We start from the raw sequence: 20,013 nt of genomic DNA, 5'->3' as shown, positions 1-20,013 counted from the left end.
CCCTGGAAGTGAGACCGTGTTGGGGTGGCCTTGGGGAAGGAGAGAAATTGGAGTTGGGGAGAAATGGGGACAGGGTCAGGCAAATGCAAGGGAAGACAAAAAAAAATTGCAGGAAGAGAGATCTAGCCAGACAGTGGCCTTGAGTATCGGGGAAAACGGGGAAGGGAGAAAGGTTGAGGGTAGCAGTGGAAGGCATTCTGATCGAGAAAAACTGGGAAAAGGGAGAGGGACCTTGAGTCATCAGTTGCAGAGATGAGGACAGGGGTCAGCTGAACTCTGAACAAGGACGGAGACCACAGGTAGTGACAGATTTCAGAAAAAGACGGACCTTGAACACACAAAGTTAGGGATGATAGAACTAAGGGTAGCGAGGCAGGAGGGGCAGGGGCAGACGGCATTGACTTCCAAAATCTGGAGAGACCCTCACCCGGATCATAGGCAGGGATGGAGGCACAGAAGAGGAAGATGCAGTCACCTCCTGGCTTCACCCCTTGGGGCCCGGTGCTGCTGGGGTCCACACGTCCCTGCCCCCCATACCTGTACCAGGGACTGAGCCACAGCGCTGGTACAAGGGTTGGGAGACAGGGCCGTGAGAAGAGAGGAGCTGCCGCCTCCAGGGACGCCGCCTCTCCGGACCGGCTCAGCGGCTCCTTTTTACCCAGACCCAGTAAGGGCGGGGGTTCCTGCCAGAGGAAGTGGGGCCGCATCAAAGAGGGCAGGAAGGGGCAGGGACAGGTCAGAGGGGGGCACCGCCCCGGAGTTTCAGCCTGCGAGCCCGCCCCACCCCACGCTGGAGGACAGAGACCCTGCGGAGAGGGGGAGAGGGGGCCGGGACCCAGAAAGGGTGGTGAGGCTGCTCCCGGAGGCCGCCCCCCCCCCACAGGTGTTTCCGTTTGGGGTGGGGCTGCCGTGTTTACAACAGCAACCTCGCTCCCATGTCCCTCCCAGCGGTCGTTGGGGTGTCTCCTTGGCACCCCGCCGTTGCAGGTGGGGCGCTTGCCTGGTGTGCGTTCAAGGACAGCGCCGCCGGGCCTGGTGGGTCAGGTGGCAAAGATCAAGGAGAGAGGCCCTGGATCCGCACTACTTGTGTCCAAAGAGAGGTCACCACGGCGTCTAGCCTCTTTAGAATCGGGTGACAAGCAGAGACAGCTCCTAAGTCCATCACAGCCTCAGCGCTTCTGCTCTGCCCTGTGCCCATCGCTCTCCCTCCTCCTCAGTCCGCCAGACCTGCTCACTCCTCTGGGCGTTTGCATGGACTGTGCCCTGGGTCTGGAAGCTCTCAGCTCAGGTTTCCACCATAGGCCCTCAGGCTCACCAGCCTCGTCCCATCTGGCGAAACCTCCGGTCCCCTCCCAGCCACCCTTCCCTGCTTCACTGTCCTGCAGAGACCGATAAAGCCCATTTCTTGTATATTTGTATGTTTATTGTACAAATCCCGTGCGATATTGCATGTTTGTTTACCTAGTAGCCGCTGGAATGTGAACTCTTGGGGGCAAGGATCTCTGCATCCCCGGCGCCTGGACAGGCTGTAAGCGCTCCATTCACGTCTAGTTGAGTAACCGAATTAAAGTTAAATCCCGCAAGGATTTAAATCCCATAGGATTTAAATCTCAAAGGTCACAAGGGCTGGAGTAACCGGAAGAAGTGACCATGAGCACATGCCTCCAAGCGGCAGCATTACGACTGCAGGCTCTGTTCTGATTTCTTGCCCTGCCACGCGTTAGCAGGTGATCCACCTCGCCCCTCCCGGCAACCACAGAGCCTCAGCTTGCTAATCTGTAAAATGGGTTCTTGCCTCTCTCGCCTTTTGGAGGAGGAAACATGCTCACGTGTGTTAATGGAGTAGAAGTAATTCTAATAAGTCATACTTGTGACGGAAGTAATTATTCCAGAGCCCTGAGCCTATTCGAGAGGGGCCCCCAGGCTATCTTAGGGTGGCAGGCCCTGGGTCCCTCCGGGAAGGTCCAAGGACAAGAGTCTTTGACAGGGGGCCCCAGAGGTATCAAGTATATGGTTGTGCAACCTGCATCCATGATAGCAAGCCCAGGTGGGCTGGCATGGGACCCTGAATCTATTTTAGCATGCTTCTAGAATATTCTGTTGCATGCATTTAGCAGGAGGTCCCCATGGCATAGCCATTTCTCAGAGAAATTAGCTGCAGGCACAGTTTCATAGCAGGGTACTAGGCTTATGATGACAGCAGGCGTCAGGCCTGTTACAGGAAAACAGGGCACCTTTTGGCGGTATCACAATGTATCATAGCCATGCAACTCTCGCAGCAGGCCACTGGAATATTCTATGGTAGCTACTCTGTTGCAGCCCCTTGTATTCTGTAACAGCAGGACCTCAGGGGTCCTGTAGCAGACCCTGTTAATGGTCGCAGTACACCTGGGATATATCCTAGCCAGCCCGTGAGCGTTCCTTGTGTAGCGGTAGTTATTTGTGAATTCGTTTAACTGGTCCGGAGGTCTGTGCGTGGAGTCCAGGGAAACCAAATTGTAGTGGCTCCCCGGTGTGTTTGAGCAGTCCCCACTGCCGTATTTCAGCACAGCCCCGAGCCCATCATGGGAAAATCCTGGGATCTAACATACGGGTAGGTCCCAGCTCTATGATATATTATAACAGAGGCCTACAGCACAGCTTCTGCTAGAACATTCTAACAGGACACCAAAGCCATTCCAGACGTCTTAGGGACCAAATCAGCCCCGGGTCATTCGTTATTGCCACCACTCATTCTACATAGATTTACGGTGCTGGCCCCCTGGGAATGCAAGAGTGAGCAAGACAAATCCTGAGCCTGGTGTCTGAGATCCCTGGGACCTTAACAGCAACTGGGAGTGGGGTGGCGGGGTACGTTAAGGGGAACAAGTGGGGCACCTGGGTGGCTCAGTTAAGCATCTGACTCTTGGTTTCGGCTCAGGTCATGATATCACAGTTCGTGAGCTAGAGCCCCCCATTGGGCTCTACGCTGACAGCCCAGAGCCTGCCTGGGATTCTCTCTCTCCCTCTCTCTGCCCCTCCCCTGCTTGCTCTCTCTCTCTCGCTCTCTCAAAATAAATTTAAAAAAATTTTTTTAAACAAAAAATGGGGAACAAGTGTTAGGAACATATGCCCTACCATGTGCCCCATGCCAAACTCTTGCTTCGCTGAAGCCTCTCTGAGGCTGGCACAATTGTTGTTCCCATTTTATAGATAAACGGAGGCTCAGAGAGGCCAACCTGGAACAGGCAGCATTTGGTTTTGAACTCATGTGTGATTGTCCCTTGGGGTCAGTAGGGGGCACCACGGTGCAGGGGCAGACACAGGCCCCAGGGCCAAGGAGGTCTCCTGGATGAGCTCCCCACGTGATTGAAGCAATCGTTCAGAAGGGACCCACACTGGGTTCGATGCTCTGCTGGGCCCCTCATTTTCATTTGCCCCGGGCCCCGCAAATTAAGTAACTGGTCCTGCCTTGGACTTTCTATTCTTTATAGTGGGCCCCTGGGGACACTATTCTTTATAGAAAGAATATATTTCTACTCTTTATAGTGGGCCCCAGGGGTCCTAGAGGGCATAGAGGCAGGATCATTAGAGCAAGAACCTGGGACTATGAGAAGGGACAGCCAGCAGGTGCTGTAAATGGCCCCTGAAGACACAGCAAGACCCCGGGACACCTAGAAGCGACTCCCAGTGGGTACCAAGTGACCTTGAGGACTTTGTTGTAACAGGAAACAGGGACATTATGGGGAATGTTCTGGCCAACTGAGAGACCTCACTGCCAAACCTGGGAGGAGGAGCTCAGAATGAGGATATTTTAGCAGGGGCAAGGAAGGGCATCCCTCGCGACTGTGCTAGGCTCGACAGTGGTCCCCCAGAGGTGTCTATGCCCTAATCCCACAGAACCTGTGATTATGTTACCTCAGTAGGATAAATGGGACTTTGCAGAAATGATTACACTTGGGATTTTTTTTTTTTAACTTTAATGTTTTATTTATTTTCGAGAGAGAGACAGAGCGTGAGCAGGGGAGGGGCAGAGAGAGAGCAAGACACAGAATCCGAAGCAGGCCCCAGGCTCTGAGCTGTCAGCACAGAGCCCGATGCGGGGCTCAAACACAGGAACCATGAGATCATGACCTGAGCTGAAGTTGGCCACTTAACCAACTGAGCCACCCAGGCGCCCCTAAACTTGGGATTTTGAGATGAGGAAATGACCTGGGATTATCCAGGGGGACGAATTTCAGGAGAGTACTTATAAGAGGGGTCTGGTGGGGGCTGGGGGGCTGGTTAGTTCAGTTGGGTAGAATGTGAAACTGATAACATCAACGTCACGGGTTTGTTTCTCAAACAGGCAGAGAAAAGCATTAGTTCTCATGTTTGATAACAATTAATTTTTTAAGAAAAAGGAGGGGGTGTTTGGCTAGCTCAAGTCGGAAAAGCATGTGACTCTTGCTCTCCAGGTCATGAGTTCAAGCCCCATGTTGGGTGTAGAGATTAGTTTTTAAAAAAAGAAAAACAAACAAAAACAAAAAAACGTGGGGCACCTGGGTGGCTCAGTCAGTTAAGCATCCAACTCTTGGTTTCAGCTCAGGTCATGATCTCACAGTTCATGGGTTCGAGCCCTGAGTCAGGCTCTGCACTGACAGTGTGGGGCCTGTTGGGGATTCTCTCTCTCTCCCTCTCTTTCTGCTCCTCCCCTACTCGCACACACTCTTTCTGTCTCTCAAAATAAATAAATAAACTTAAAAAAAAACCTTAAAAATAATTCATAAAAAAGTTTGTTAAAAGAGGGAGGGGGGGAGATCAGAGTCAGAGAGATGTGTGGATGGACGGACAGGCACAGAGTAACAGAAAGGGGAGAAGATGGCTGTATTGTTGGCTTTGAAACTAGAGGAAGGGACCATGAGCTGGGGAAGGCTGGCAGCTTGTAGAAGCTGGAAAAGGCCCGAAAACGGATTCTCCCTCCCAGAGCCTCAACAAAGAACCAGTCCCGTGGACCATTTTAGACGTCTGACCTCCAGAAGTGTAAGATCAAAATTTTGTGTCGTTTTAAGCCACCGAGTTTGCGGTTATTAATTACAGCGGCAGCAGGAAACAAATGCAATGAACTAGGGCCATTGAGGATGGTGACGGAAGCAGGATGCTGGGACACATGGGGGAAAGACTGCAGGGATTTTCTCAGAGCCCAAAGGGCACTTTGATGGTTCTGGGGAACACAGACTAGCAGGCCCTTGGAATGGTTTAGCAGGACTCTAAAGACTTAATGGTAGAGGTATGAGGCACTCTTTTTCCTTTCTTTCTTCCTTCCTTCCTTCCTTCCTTCCTTCCTTCCTTCCTTCCTTCCTTCCTTCCTTCCTTCCTCTTTATGGAGGGAGTCTTCTCTTTTTGAATGTTTATTAAAAAAGTTTTTTTTTAATGTTTATTTATTTTTGAGAGAGAGAGACAGAGCGTGAGTAGGGGAGGGACAGAGAGGGAGGGAGACCCAGAATCCGAAGCAGGCTCCAGGCTCCGAGCTGTCAGCACAGAGCCCGAGGCGGGGCTCGAACTCATGAACCACGAGATCATGACCTGAGCTGAAGTTGGACGCTCAAGTGACGGAGCCACCTGGGCACCCCATGAGGCATTCTAATAGAGTCCTGGAAGGACCCTGAGTAGAGGGGACACCTTGAGGCCATTTTGGTGACCCTCATGGTCCTATGAGGGAAGACTCACAGGGGACCTTTTGAGTGCTCAGGGGGAGAGTATGCAGGACACAGGGACATTTGAACAGGAACCAAGGCTTTTTTGTGACAGGACCCAGTGAATATTAGAGTAGGGCCCTGGGAGGTGTCACGGGAACAATCAATAGGACATTTAGCAGGAGCTAAAGGGCAGATGAGCAAGGTGTGGGCATTGTGGAAGTCCCCAGGGACAGTGCAGGAGAGCCCCAGGAGCATGGCGGCGGGGCTCTAATGGCATTATTTAGGGTCCTAAACAATAGAGAATTCTAGGGGGATTTTTTTTTTTTAATTTTTTTTTTCAACGTTTATTTATTTTTGGGACAGAGAGAGACAGAGCATGAACGGGGGAGGGGCAGAGAGAGAGGGAGACACAGAATCGGAAACAGTCTCCAGGCTCTGAGCCATCAGCCCAGAGCCCGACGCGGGGCTCGAACTCACGGACCGCGAGATCGTGACCTGGCTGAAGTCGGACGCTTAACCGACTGCGCCACCCAGGCGCCCCTCTAGGGGGATTTTTAAAAAATGTTTTTAATATTTATTTTTGAGAGAGAGTGAGTGGGGGAGGGGCAGAGACAGAGACGGGCAACATTGGATCTGGAGCGGGTTTTGCACTGACACCAGGAAGCCCCATGCGGGGCTCAAACTCACGAGCCACGAGATCATGACCTGAACCAAAGTCCACTCCTCCACGGACTGAGTCACCCAGGAGCCCCTCTAGAGGGATGTTTTATTTATTTATACATATATATTTTTTAATGTTTATTTACTTTTGAGACAGAGAGAGACAGAGCATGAACGGGGGAGGGTCAGAGAGAGAGGGAGACAGAATCTGAAGCAGGCTCCGGGCTCTGAGCCGTCAGCACAGAGCCCGACGGGGGGCTCGAACTCATGGACCGTGAGATCATGACCTGAGCTAAAGTCGGACGCTCAACTGACCGAGCCACCCAGGCGCTCCTCTAGAAGGATGTTTTAACCATTAAAGTAGGACCCAGGGACTTAAAAAGGAGACGCACAGCCATGTAACAGGACCCCAGGGCCCCTTCTGAGTGGCATCTCGGGTCCCTCAAGGGCGGTTCCCTCCCCAGGTTGGGGAGTCGCCACCTAGTTGGGGTGGGGGAGGGGTGGGGGAAGGACTTGACAGAAGCCCCTGGGAAACGCGGGACGTTTCTTGCTGGTGGGTCTGTCTGTCTATCTATCATCTTTCTATATTTCTGTATCTCTCAGTCTTTCTGGGGAGGTTCTGGATAGGGCAGGGCCTGGTGAGAGACAATAACAGAGAGAATCCAGGAGTGGATGTGGGGAGCCCTGCTCAGCCTTACGACAGAAACAGAAGGACTTAGAACAGGCTCGGCAGCAGAGAGAAGGGGCCTGGGGCGGACAGCACTTTGTGTCGATCATGGAGTGGATCACAGCAAGGTGAGGGCTCAGGACTGGTTTAGCTGGATCCCTGGGGTGGGGGGTGGGGGGTGGTGGCCGACTCTGAGAGAGATTAGCCAGAGGCTGTTGAAGACGTTGTTGCTGGGCCTCAGGATTTTATCAGGGGACCCAGGGAACATGGGGGTGGGGAGCGGAGATATCAGAAACCCCGGGGCAAAGTAGGGGCCTCTGGCAATGGTCCGGCAGGACGCCAGGGACACGGCATTAAAGCGAGTTATTGCAGCGGGGCTGTGTGGTTCCAGTGGCGGTATGGCAGGGTGCTGGGCACGGCCATGGGACCTCGAGACCATCTTAATGGCCCAGTAGGCCTCAGAGTAAGACTACAGGGACATCATGTTAGGGCTCAGGGAGCCTTTACATGAGTTCCAGCGTGTGTTAAAGTAGGGCACCAGCAGGACCCCAGGCCAAAGGTTTTCAAGCCCCAAGGAAAAGTAAAGCAGGTCCTGGGGGGCACTGTCCCAAGACATTGGCCATTTTATATCAGGGTCCAAGGAACATCACATGATGGTCCTGAGGCCTTTATTTTATTATTTAATTTGCTTATTTTTGGTCCCAAGGCCTTTATTCTGTGTGTGTGTGTGTGTAAGCTTGAGAGAGAGCAAGTGAGAGCACGCAGGGGGGTGGGGGGGGCAGAGAAAGAGAGAGGGAGAGAGAGAATCCCAAGCAGGCCCCACGCTGTCAGCACAGAGCCCGTCATGGGGCTCAAACTCACCAACCGTGAGATCATGACCTGAGCCGAAATCAAGAGTCGGACACTGAACAGACTGAGCCATCCTGGTGCCCCATGGTCCCAAGGCCTTTAAAACGAGAGCCCTGGGAACTGCTGGAATGTTCCCCTGGATATATAGCCAGGTCCCTAGGGACACAGAGGGGCTAGCTGGGCATGGCGGGTTTTTCAGGGTATTTTAGGAAAGAACCAAGGGTGCTATAATAGGATTCTCGTGGGACCTGCAACCAGGATCCTTCAGTAGCATCATAGGAAGCCCCTCGGGGTGGATTTTAGTGGATTTTCTAGCAGGACCAGGGAGAGGAAGGAAAACGGACACAGTTTCCTCGAGAAGTTGAACACAGATGTACCATGGGTACGGGTTAATTTCGTGTGTCCACTTGGCTGGGCCCCAGGCCCCAGATGTTGGGTCAGACATTACTCTGGATGTTTCCGTGAGGGTGTTTCGGGGTGACATTTACACTGAAATCAGTGGGCTTTGAGTACGGCGGACTTGCCTCCAGAATGTGGGTGGGTTACATCCAATCAGCTGGAAAACTGACCCCCGCCCCTCGCAGGGGAGAGGGATCTCTGCCAGCTGACTGTCTTTGGATTCCGTCTGCAAGATCGGCTCTCCAGCCTGCTGCTTTGGGACTTGAACTGCGGTTCTTTCCAGAGTCCCCAGCCTGCCAGCCACCCCTCTCAAATTTTAGACTTGCTAAGCCAGCACAATCACATGAGCCAATTCCTTAAAATAAGCCTCTCTCTATGTATGCATATACACATACCGAGGGTGCACAACATTCCAGTACAGTGGAGAACATTCCAGTATAATTGTAGCGGCAGTGTGGGCTGGGGTAGGGGACTGGAGGGGGCCTCTCAGCACCACAGCGATGTATACGGGGACTGTGTTATTGAGGCCCCATCAGAAGATACTAAAGAAGTGGAGGGCCACTTTAAGGGGACACATCGGGGACGGGTTCCAAGGAGGAAATATAGAAGTGTTTAGAGAACTTTCACTGTAGCAAGAGCTAGTCAGGTGGGGGGGGGGAGGGGAGCGGCGGTGTTGTACAAGGAGGTAAGAAGGGGAAGAAGGGGACCCACTGAAACCTCCAGAGTCTGGACTCTGACAGTGTTGCTCGTCAACTTTGTCATGAATTTGCTGGGTGGCTGACACCTCAAAATAAGAAGACAGGGAGAGACAGAGAAAGGGACCCCAGAGGGGCGGGGGGTGGGGGGAACAACAAAAAAGTTTCAAGAGAGAGGCAGAGAGAAATACTCAGAGGCTGGGCCCAGGGCCTGGGGTGTGCCCGGCAGCTGAGGGGCGGGGTTGGATATTCCTGAAGTCAGGGAGCAGTCTCCGGACAGGATGTGAGAGAGGAACTGGGGTCTCCAGTCACGGGAGCCAGCTAAGGCTGCAGGCGGGAAGGGAACTTCGTTGCCGTGAGCAGGGCTGGGGCCCAGGCCCAGGGGAGGACCGGCGGGGGTCGGGACTGCCGGGTCTGAGGGCGGAGCGGTCTGGGGCCCTGGACTCCCGGGTCCGAGAGAGGAGGGGCTGGAGCTGGGATTCCTAAGTCTGAGGGAGGAGGGGGCCTTAGGGCAGGGGCTCCCGGGTCTGAGGGAGGAGGGGTCGGGGCCCTGGACTCCCGGGTCCGAGGGAGGAAGGGCTGGGGGGCCGGGACTCCTGGTTCTGGGGAAGGAAGGGCTGGGACCCCCGGGTCTTAGGAGGGGGCTGGGGGTGAGGACTCCCGGGTCTGAGGGAGGAGGGGCTGGGGACCCTGGACTCCTGGGTCCGAGGGAGGAAGGACTGGGGGCCGGGACTCCTGGTTCTGGGGAAGGAAGGGCTGGGACGCGGACCCCTGTGTCTCAGAAAGGAAGGGGCTGGGGTAAGGACGCCCGGGTCTGAGGAGGAGGGGCTGGGGCTGGACACCCGGGTCTGAGGGAGGAGGGGGCTGGTGGCCTGGACTCCCGGGTCTGAGGGAGGAGGGGGTGGGGGCCGGGATTCCCGAGTCTGAGAGAAGAGGGGTTGGGGGTCAGGACTCCCAGGTCTGAGGGAGGAGGGGCTGGGGGCCCGGCCTCTCGGGTCTGAGGGAGGAGGGACTGGGGGCCCGGACTCTCGAGTCTGAGGGAGGAGGGGCTGGGGTTTGGACTCCCGGGTCTGAGGGAGGAGGGGCTGGGGGCCGGGATTCCGAGTCTGAGGGAGGAGGGGGCTGGGGTTTGGACTCCCGGGTCTGAGGGAGGAGGGGCTGGGGGCCGGGATTCCCGAGTCTGAGGAGGAGGGGCTGGGGTTTGGACTCCAGGCTCTGGGGGAGGAGGAAGAGGCGGGGCCGAGCTCTGAGACAGGACTCTCAGCCTATCCAGGCTCTGTAATTAATTAACCCAAACGGATCAAATTAAGGGGTGAAAGTTCACCGAGGAGGAGGGCGCGGTGGCCAGGCTCGGTCGCGGAGCCCCGGGGCCCACAGGCGCGGGCGCGCGTGGTGGCCGAGCCCCTCGGGAGCTGGGGGAGGAAGGGGCGGGGCGGGGGTCCGGAGCAGTCACGCGCCCCCTCCCGCCCCAGGTCTCCCGCTCAGGATGGGGGTCCCCCGGCCTCAGCCCTGGGGGCTCGGGTTCCTGCTCTTCCTCCTGCCGACACTGCGCGCAGGTGAGGGGCCGCGGCTGCCGGGTCGGAGGGAAGGGGGCGAAGGAAGAGCAGTCTCAGGTTTCCCCCGGGCGGGACACGACCTCCCTCGCCACTTGTCACCGTATCACTTTTCTTCCTCCCTCGGTCGCTGTGTTTGAGAACCACCTGTTCGCTTCGCTCTGACTGTGCCCCCCCCACCCCCACCCCGCCGGGACCGGGGCCCTCCCTCCGGGTCTGCTCCCCGCCCCGGTCTGTCCCCCTCCCCCAGTCTATCCTCCTCTTTCTGAGGCTGCCCTCCACGTTCTGGATCTGTCCTCCACGCTGAGTTTGTCCCCCAGCAAGTCTGTCTCCCTCTCTCTGAATCTGTCTTCACCACCGCCCCCCCTCTTCTGGGTCCGGCCCTCCCGGCCTCTGTCTCCCCGCTCTCTGGTCTGTCTCTCCTCTCTGGGGTTGAGTCTTTTTTCTTTCAGGGTATCCGTCCTGCCCCCAGTCTAGGTCCACCCCCCCCCCCCCAACGCTCCTCTCTTCACCTCTGTCTCTCTCCAGCAGAGAGCCATCTCTCCCTCCTGTACCACCTCACCGCTGTGTCCTCTCCTGCCCCCGGGACTCCTGCCTTCTGGGTATCAGGCTGGCTGGGACCCCAGCAATACCTGAGCTACAATAACCTGCGGGCCCAGGCCGAGCCGTGTGGGGCTTGGGTCTGGGAAAACCAGGTGTCCTGGTATTGGGAGAAGGAGACAACAGACCTGAGGAACAAGCAGGAACTCTTTCTTGAAGCTCTCAAAGCCTTGGGAGAAGGAGGTAAGACCAGGATCCCCGAGTCTGAGGGCGGAGGGGGCCCGGAGCCAGGACTCCTGGGTCTGTGGGAGGAGGGGCTGGGGGCCTGGACTCCTGGGTCTGAGAGAGGAGGGCGCTGGGGCCCCAGACTCCCGGGTCTTAGGGAAGAGGGCGCTGGGAGCCCGGACTCCCGGGTCTGAGGGAGGAGGGGCTGGGGGCCTGGACTCCTGGGTCTGAGGGAGGAGGGGCTAGGGGTCTGGACTCCTGGGTCTGAGGGAGGAGGGGGCTGGTGGCTTAGACTCCCGGGTCTGAGGGAGGAGGGGCTGGGGGTCTGGACTCGGGTCTGAGGGAAGAGGGGGCTGGTGGCTTAGACTCCCGGGTCTGAGGGAGGAGGGGCTGGGGTCCTGGACTCCTGGGTCTGAGGGAGGAGGGGGCTGGGGCCCCAGACTCCCGGGTCTTAGGGAAGAGGGCGCTGGGAGCCCGGACTCCCGGGTCTTAGGGAGGAGGGGCTGGGGGCCAGGACTCCCAGTCTGAGGGAGGAGGGGCTGGGGGTCTGGACTCCTGGGTCTGAGGGAGGAGGGGCTGGGGGTCTGGACTCCTGGGTCTGAGGGAGGAGGGGGCTGGTGGCTTAGACTCCTGGGTCTGAGGGAGGAGGGACTGGGGTCCTGGACTCCCGGGTCTTAGGGAGGAGGGGCTGGGGGCCAGGACTCCCCAGTCTGAGGGAGGAGGGGCTGGGGGCCAGGACTCCCCAGTCTGAGGGAGGAGGGGCTGGGGGTCTGGACTCGGGTCTGAGGGAGGAGGGGGCTGGTGGCTTAGACTCCTGGGTCTGAGGGAGGAAGGCGCTGGGGGCCAGAACTCCCCAGTCTGAGGGAGGAGGGGCTGGGGACCTGGACTCCTGGGTCTGAGGGAGGAGGGGCTGGGGGTCTGGACTCGGGTCTGAGGGAGGAGGGGGCTGGTGGCTTAGACTCCCGGGTCTGAGGGAGGAGGGGCTGGGGTCCTGGACTCCTGGGTCTGAGGGAGGAGGGGGCTGGGGGCCTGTACTCCTGGGTCTGAGGGAGGAGGGGGCTGGGGCCCCAGACTCCCGGGTCTTAGGGAAGAGGGCGCTGGGAGCCCGGACTCCCGGGTCTGAGGGAGGAGGGGCTGGGGTCCTGGACTCCCGGGTCTTAGGGAGGAGGGGCTGGGGGCCAGGACTCCCCAGTCTGAGGGAGGAGGGCTGGGGGTCTGGACTCCTGGGTCTGAGGGAGGAGGGGCTGGGGGCCAGGACTCCCCAGTCTGAGGGAGGAGGGGCTGGGGGTCTGGACTCCTGGGTCTGAGGGAGGAGGGGGCTGGTGGCTTAGACTCCTGGGTCTGAGGGAGGAGGGACTGGGGTCCTGGACTCCCGGGTCTTAGGGAGGAGGGGCTGGGGGCCAGGACTCCCCAGTCTGAGGGAGGAGGGGCTGGGGGCCAGGACTCCCCAGTCTGAGGGAGGAGGGGCTGGGGGTCTGGACTCGGGTCTGAGGGAGGAGGGGGCTGGTGGCTTAGACTCCTGGGTCTGAGGGAGGAAGGCGCTGGGGGCCAGGACTCCCCAGTCTGAGGGAGGAGGGGCTGGGGACCTGGACTCCCCAGTCTGAGGGAGGAGAGGCTGGGGGTCTGGACTCGGGTCTGAGGGAGGAGGGGGCTGGTGGCTTAGACTCCCGGGTCTGAGGGAGGAGGGGCTGGGGTCCTGGACTCCTGGGTCTGAGGGAGGAGGGGGCTGGTGGCTTAGACTCCCGGGTCTGAGGGAGGAGGAGCTGGGGCCCCTGCTCCTGGGTCCTACTTACCTGTATTTGGGCACCCCAGGTCCCTACACCCTGCAGGGCCTGCTGGGCTGTGAGTTGGGCCCTGACAATGCCTCGGTGCCCGTGGCCAAGTTTGCTCTGAATGGCGAGGATTTCATGGATTTTGACCCCAAGCTGGGCACCTGGAGTGGGGAATGGCCTGAGACTGAGACCATCAGTAAGAGGTGGATGCAGGAGGCGGGTGCGGTCAGCAAGGAGAGGACCTTCCTGCTCAACTCCTGCCCCCAGCGGCTGCTGGGGCATCTGGAGAGAGGCCGCGGAAACCTGGAGTGGAAGGGTGAGCACCCTCCGGGGGCGCCTCTGACCCCCCACGGAGCTCTCCATCCCCACGCCCTCACCTCGGGCCTCCCCCTCCTCCCCCAGCCCCTTCCCTGGCCTCCTAGCCTCCAGTCGCCCCACTGCAGCTCCTCCCCTACATGGCACACTCCTTCCCTACTCCTGTCCCGCTCCGCTGGCCCTCAGAGACCTCTGGCCACAGCTCAGACTCTTCGGCCAGGCCTCCTCCGTCCTCCTTGGCCTCACGTTTCTCCATCTGGTCCACCTCTGCCGTTGCCCTTCGGGTCCCTCTGGTGTCACAGCCGGCGAGATTTTCCTGTGGCCCAGGAGCCTTTTCACTTGCTTCCTTTGGACTCGAACGATGCCTTGTGTGACCTCCGTTAGGGCACAGACACTCTCTGAGCTGTACTTCTGCGCATGTCTGGGGAATCCTCAAGGGCGGGAATTCGAGCTCTTTTGTCGTCAGTGTCCCCATATTGCAATCCCGGCTTCCATCCTGGCCCTCCATGCACACCGTCTCCTGAGCAGTCAGAGGAATGTCTTTTTTTTTTTAAGTTTGTTTATTTATTGACAGAGAGAGAGAGAGAGAGAGAGAGAGAGAGAGAGAGAGAACGTGCAGGGGAGGGGCAGAGAGAGAGGGAGACAGAGAATCCCAAGCAGGCTCCGTGCAGTCAGTGCAGAGCCCAACTTGGGGCTCGATCTCACAAACCGTGAGATCTTGACCTGAGCTGAAATCAAGAGTCAGTTGCTTAACTGACGGAGCCATTATGTTTTAAAACATAAACGAGCTCCTAGCCCACCATTGCTTAAAAATGTCCATTAGCGTTTCTCTCGTCTTACGTGAAAATTCAACCTCTACTCCACGGCCTACAGGTAGCTGGGTCCGGCTGCTTTCCACCATTGTAATTACACAACACCCAACCGTGGTGGCCTTCTCTCCCCCTCCTCCAAGTGTCAGGTTGTTTTCCTCCTCAGGCCCTTTGCACCTGCTGTGCCCTCTGCTTGCACTTCTCCTCCTTGGGATCCTGCCATGACTGGGTCCTTCTCATGCTTTCGGTTTGATTTTGGACATCAGCTCCTTCAGCAGGGCCCTATCACCCTGGTTAAAGTGTGTCCCCTTACCACCCCCATTACTGTCCCCCCATGCCATTGTTTTGTCCATTCAATCACTATAGTGTCCAACACTTCACTATAGTGTTTTTTTTTCTTTTTTATTGGGGTGTAGCTTACGTACCTCAAGTACATGGCTCAATTAAGCTTTATGGATGCCCATGTACCTGCAAACCAAGATCTAGAACATTCCCAGCACCTCAGAAGCACCCCAGCACTTCTTTGTGTCCTCTCCCATTCCATACCTCCCAAGGGTAACAACGGACCTGATTTTTATCACCATAGCATTGCCTGATTTTGAACTGATTTGAACTGTGAGCATGTGCTCGTTTGTGTCTGGCTTTTTTCACTCAAGTGTGTGTGTCATGAGACTCCTCTCTGTTGCTGGGTGTCAGTAGCTGATGGCTTTTTATTGCTGAGTAGTATTTCACCGTGTGGTTCATACCACAGTTCATCGAGGAGTGGTTTCTTTTCAGTTTGGGGCTGTTGAGGAATGAAGCTGTAATAAGCATTCTTGTACATGTCTTTCTGAATGTTTTTAAGTTTATTTATTTATTTTGAGAGCGACAGAGACAGAGTGAGCAGGGGAGGGGCAAGAGTGAGGGAGAGAGAGAGCATCCCAAGCAGGCTCCATATTGTGAATGTGGAGCCCAATGAGGGACTTGAACTCAAGAACCTCAAGATCATGACCTGAGCTGAAGTCAGATGCTTAACTGACTGAGCCACCCAGATGCGCCTTTAATTTTTTTTTAATTTTGATTTTTCTTTATTTTGGGGGGGGGGCAAAGGGAGAGAGAGAGAATCCCAAGCAGGTTCTACGCTCACTATGGAGCCCAACGCTGGGCTCCATGCCACGACCCTGGGATCATGACCTGAGCCACAATCAAGAGTCAGATGCTCAACCGATTGAACTACCCAGGCGTCCCTCTTTTATTATTATTATTATTATTATTATTATTTTAAATATATATATATATTTTAACATTTATTTATTTTTGAGACACAGAGAGACAGAGCATGAACAGGGGAGGGGCAGAGAGAGAGGGAGACACAGAAGCTGAAACAGGCTCCAGGCTCCAAGCTGTCCGCACAGAGCCCGACGCAGGGCTCGAACCCACGGACCGTGAGATCATGACCCGAGCCGAAGTCGTACGCTTAACCGACCGAGCCACCCAGGCGCCCCCAGGCGTCCCTCTTATATATTGTATTTTGATACGAATGTGTAGTTAACATTTCTTTTGACTGAATACCCATGCACGGAATGGTTGCATCATAGTGTAGGCATCGGATTAGCTTAATAGGTAGTGCTAAACACTTTCTCAAGGAGGTTGAACCAATTTTATAATCCCACCAGCTATGTATGAGAATTCCAGGAGCTTCACAGACTTGCCAGAATTTGCTATTGTCTGTCTTTAATTGTAACCATTCTCGCGGGTGTGTGGCAGAATCTTATTGTGGTGTGCTTTTCATGTTTCTCAGGGTAAATGAGAATCTTACACATGGTTTGGCAAAATCAGATAAATCAGATTTGGGGTGCTTCGGTCGGTGGAGCGTCCCAACTCTTCGTTTCAGCTCAGGTTTTTGATCTCAGGGTCATGAGTTCAAGCCCTGTGTTGGGCTTGTCACTGGGTATGAAGCGTACTAAAAAAAATATATCTATATCTGTATCTCTATATCAGATAAAATTAGATAAATCAGATAAATGAGGTGGTGACTAGTGATGTTGAGTATACTTTTGCACATTACTGGCCAGTCAGGTGTCTGCTCTTTGGGCGGGGCTGTTTGAGTGTTTTGCCCATTTTTAAGTTGGAATTTTTATCTTTTTTTTTCTTATTAGAGTTCTTAATATATTCTGGGTATGAGTCCTTTGGATTTGTCAGATGGTCTGTTGGAAATAGAGTGTCTTCCGGCGTCCGGCTTGTCTTTTCATTCTCTTTTTTTTTGTGATGTTTATTTATTATTTTTGAGACAGAGAGAGACAGAGCATGAACGGGGGAGGGGCAGAGAGAGGGAGACACAGAATCTGAAGCAGGCTCCGGGCTCCGAGCGGTCAGCACAGAGCCCGACGCGGGGTTCAAACTCACGAACCGTGAGATCACGACCTGAGCCGAAGTCAGACGCTCAACCAACTGAGCCACCCAGGCGCCCCAGTCTTTTCACTCTCTTGATGAAACCTTTTGATGAACAGAACAGAATTTCTTTATTTTTATGAAGATCAACTCATCCATCTTTTATCTATAGCTCTTGTGTGTGTTCTCTTTAGGAAATCTTTCTTTTCCCAAAGTTATGAAGGTATTCTTCTATGTCTTCTGGAGGCTTGGTTGATAAGTAGTTTTCATATATAGCTGTATGATACATCTTGAGTTGATTGCAGGTAATGGTGTGAGGCAAGGGATCAAGTTTCATTTGTCCCTCATGGATCTCCAGTTGACCCAGCATAATTTGTTGCAAGACCACCAGCATCCTGTCCCTCCGCCCCCCCCCCCCCCCGAACTGCAGTAGAGCCTTTTTCCTAAATTAGATGTGGATCTAGGGCGTCTGAGTGGCTCAGTCAGTCAAGTGTCCAGCTCTTGATTTAAGCTCAGGTCATGATCTCACAGTTGGTGGGACGGAGCCCATGTCCAGCTCTGCCCTGACAGCACGGAGCCTGTTTGGGATTCTCCCCCCCCACCCTCCCGTCCCTCCCCTGCTCTCTTTCTGCCCCTCCCCTGCTTGCACACCTGCTCTCTCTCTCTCTCCAAATAAATAAATACTCTTAAAAAAAATTACATGTAGATCTGCTTCTTGGTTGTTTTGAAGAATCCACCAATGATGTCATGTGGACCTGGAAATTTATTTGTTGAAAAGTTTAAATTATGGATTAAAATTGTGAAATCATTATAGGACTACTTAATTTTTTAATTTCTTCTCGTGTCAGTTTTGGAAGGTTGTATTTCCTAGGAATTTGTTCAGTTCATTTATTTTATTAACAACTTAAAAAAAATTTTTTTTTTAAGTTTGTTTATTTATTTGGAGAGAGAGCACGCAGGGGAGGGGCAGAGAGAAAGGGAGACACAAGCCAAAGCAGGCTCCAGGCTGCAAGCTGTCAGCACAGAGCCCCATGCGGGGCTCGAACTCACGAACCGTGAGATCACGACCTGAGCCGAAGTCCGACACTCAACCAACTGAGCCACCCAGGCGCCCCCCTCTTACTCTCTTTTAATGACCTTAGGATCTGCCTTCTTTTCGCTCATCACAACACTTTCACAGCCTATTTCCTGTTCGTTTATTTGCACACACATATTTGCCTCTCTCCCCTCCTTTAGAACGTGAGTTCCGCGAAGACCAGGGCTTTTGTCTATCTCGTTCACTGCTGTGTCCGCAGTGCCTAGAAGAGCGTCTGGCACATGACTGATGTCCTGTTGTGTACGCGTCTAGGGTAGGAAGGCATGAGAGGTGGATACCTTCACTGTGGAGAGCTTGGTTCCCCCCCACCCCCAGGAAGATCCCTTTACCTACTATATTCTGCAGGCTCAGGGCAGGGCACCTGGTGGGACGTGCTGGGCGTCCTGGAAGGAATGGAGGCCCGGGTATGTCCCTATCCAGCCCCTCGCCAGCTCTGGCCCTAGGGGCTCCCGGGCTCGAGGCTTAGGTCCGTCTGCCTGTTCGTCTGCAGAGCCACCCTCCATGCGCCTGAAGGCCCGCCCCGGCAGCCCCGGCTTTTCTGTGCTCACCTGCAGCGCCTTCTCCTTCTACCCCCCGGAGCTCCAACTGCGGTTCCTCCGCAACGGGCTGGCAGCCGGCTCCGGCGAGGGTGACTTCGGCCCCAACGGCGACGGCTCCTTCCACGCCTGGTCTTCACTGACAGTCAAAAGCGGCGACGAGCACCACTACCGCTGCCTGGTGCAGCACGCGGGGCTGCCGCAGCCCCTCACTGTGGAGCTGGGTGAGCTGTCCTGCCGCGCGATGACGCTGCCTGCCGCCTCCTGGTGGCCTCTGCTCCCCCTGCTGTAGCGGTCCTTCCCGAGGGTGACCGGCTTCCACCACGCTGCCGCCCGGCGTCCTCGAGTCTGACTGCCTTGTGCCCCGCCGCTGCCAGTTCCTCCAAAGCCTGGGGGCCTTCTGTCCTCTCTCGCTTGCCCTCCCCGAGCCTGTCTGCCTTCCGGCCTGCTGCTGCTGCTGGGTGGAACTCATTAACCAGTGCGGACAGGCCTCCGGAAGCCGAACCACCCTCCCTCCTGCTGCTGCTAGTCTGGTCATTTGCTGTCTGCTGCTGCCGGTCGTCACTGAGGCTGACCATTTATGGCTCAGCGACTGCCAGTCCTCTACGAACCTGACCTTCTGCTGCCCTGTGCTTGTTTTGCCTCTCTGACACACGCCCTGCCGCCACAGGTCCCCTTGGCCAGGGTGCCGGAGACCCCTCTCGCTACGGCCGGTTCTTGTAGGCAACACGGGGGGCGTTCTGCACAGACCTAGGACATCAGCTGGCCGGCTTTCCCTCCGCCCACACCCCACACCCGTTCCCCCAGGACTTGATGCTGGGATCTCTGAGGTTGGGGAGGGGGCACTGAGACCGCCCAGTCCCCCTGGCCTGACGCAGATGGGCTGGAGGGCCCCTTCAGCATCTCACACCATTCTCTGGCTGCAGAATCACCAGCCAAATCTTCGATGCCAGTGGTTGGAATCGTCATTGGCCTCTTACTGCTCACGGCGGCGGCTGCAGGCGGAGCTCTGCTATGGAGGAGGATGAGAAACGGGCTGCCAGGTGTGGAGCAGGAAGAGGGACGGGCCTCAGAGACAGGGACAGAAACCCCAGAAGAGAGGGTGACGCAGTCCTGGGCAGAGGTGGGGGGGGGGAAACAGATGTAGACAGAAAGGAACAGAGACTCAGAGAGGTGGGGACTGGAGGGAGGAAACAGAGACTCAGAGCGGGACAGAAACCTGTGGAATAAGACAGAGGCTGGGAAAGACAGACAGAGGGACACATACACACACACGTGGGGGAGGGGCAGTCAGGAGCCCAGAGCTTCTGATGACCTCCCATCTTCCTCTTTCCTCAGCCCCTTGGATCTCTCTCCGTGGGGACGATGTAGGGGCCCTCCTGCCCACTCCTGGCCTGCCCAAGGATGCTGACTCTTAGGATATAAATGCATTCTCAGCAGCTGCCTGGTCACCCCCCCCCCCACCCCATCCTGGCTACTACCAGCTAATGTAGTCAGGCCCCTTTTATGCTGTGAGACCTCCTGGAATCCTGGTATTTCTGAGCCTCCAGAAAGAGTCCCGGGCCCGATGACCTTCTGGATTTCTCCTCCTGTGGTCTGCCTCAGTTTCCCCTCCTGATGATTATGACTCTTTTCCACCTCCACATATAAACGCGAGTTTGGGCCCAAATCATTGTGTTCTTATCATTTCAACTTTTTAGGCCGGGGGAAGTAAGACAATGAGTGGGGGGAATAAACAGTGTTGGCCCTGACCTTCCACACTCTCTCGATGCCAACATGTTGCCCCCGTGGAATATACCAATTTTATACCGAGTCATGTCTTTTTCATTCATAAGCTTCACAGATACTGAATGCCTACACTGTGCCAGGC

At 55.7% G+C, this 20,013-nt stretch overlaps 1 protein-coding gene across 3 annotated transcripts; it reads left to right on the top strand.

The window, feature by feature from the left end:
- Positions 1 to 8,900: 8,900 nt before the first annotated feature.
- On the top strand, positions 8,901 to 19,812 carry FCGRT (Fc gamma receptor and transporter). 3 transcript variants are annotated; one of them, XM_047077640.1, is made up of 7 exons: positions 8,901 to 8,917; positions 10,400 to 10,483; positions 11,009 to 11,263; positions 13,058 to 13,333; positions 18,098 to 18,367; positions 19,070 to 19,186; positions 19,482 to 19,812. In XM_047077640.1, the coding sequence occupies exons 2-7, from the start codon at positions 10,414 to 10,416 to the stop codon at positions 19,559 to 19,561; spliced, it is 1,068 nt and encodes a 355-aa protein (XP_046933596.1). In that variant the 5' UTR covers positions 8,901 to 8,917; positions 10,400 to 10,413; the 3' UTR covers positions 19,562 to 19,812. The 3 variants fall into 3 exon arrangements, with proteins under 3 accessions (XP_046933596.1, XP_046933595.1, XP_046933597.1); XM_047077639.1 differs by lacking the exon at positions 8,901 to 8,917 and adding an exon at positions 9,117 to 9,282; XM_047077641.1 differs by lacking the exon at positions 8,901 to 8,917 and adding an exon at positions 9,118 to 9,282 and having other exon boundaries at positions 11,012 to 11,263.
- Positions 19,813 to 20,013: the final 201 nt, after the last annotated feature.

Source organism: Lynx rufus, unplaced genomic scaffold (genome assembly GCF_022079265.1).
Source record: "Lynx rufus isolate CCGP_SWC_20201006 ecotype Redwood Valley unplaced genomic scaffold, mLynRuf1.p SCAF_16, whole genome shotgun sequence".
Taxonomy (NCBI): domain Eukaryota; kingdom Metazoa; phylum Chordata; class Mammalia; order Carnivora; family Felidae; genus Lynx; species Lynx rufus.
The sequence above is the reverse complement of the archived record's forward strand: the minus strand, read 5'-3'. Positions and strand labels throughout refer to the sequence as shown.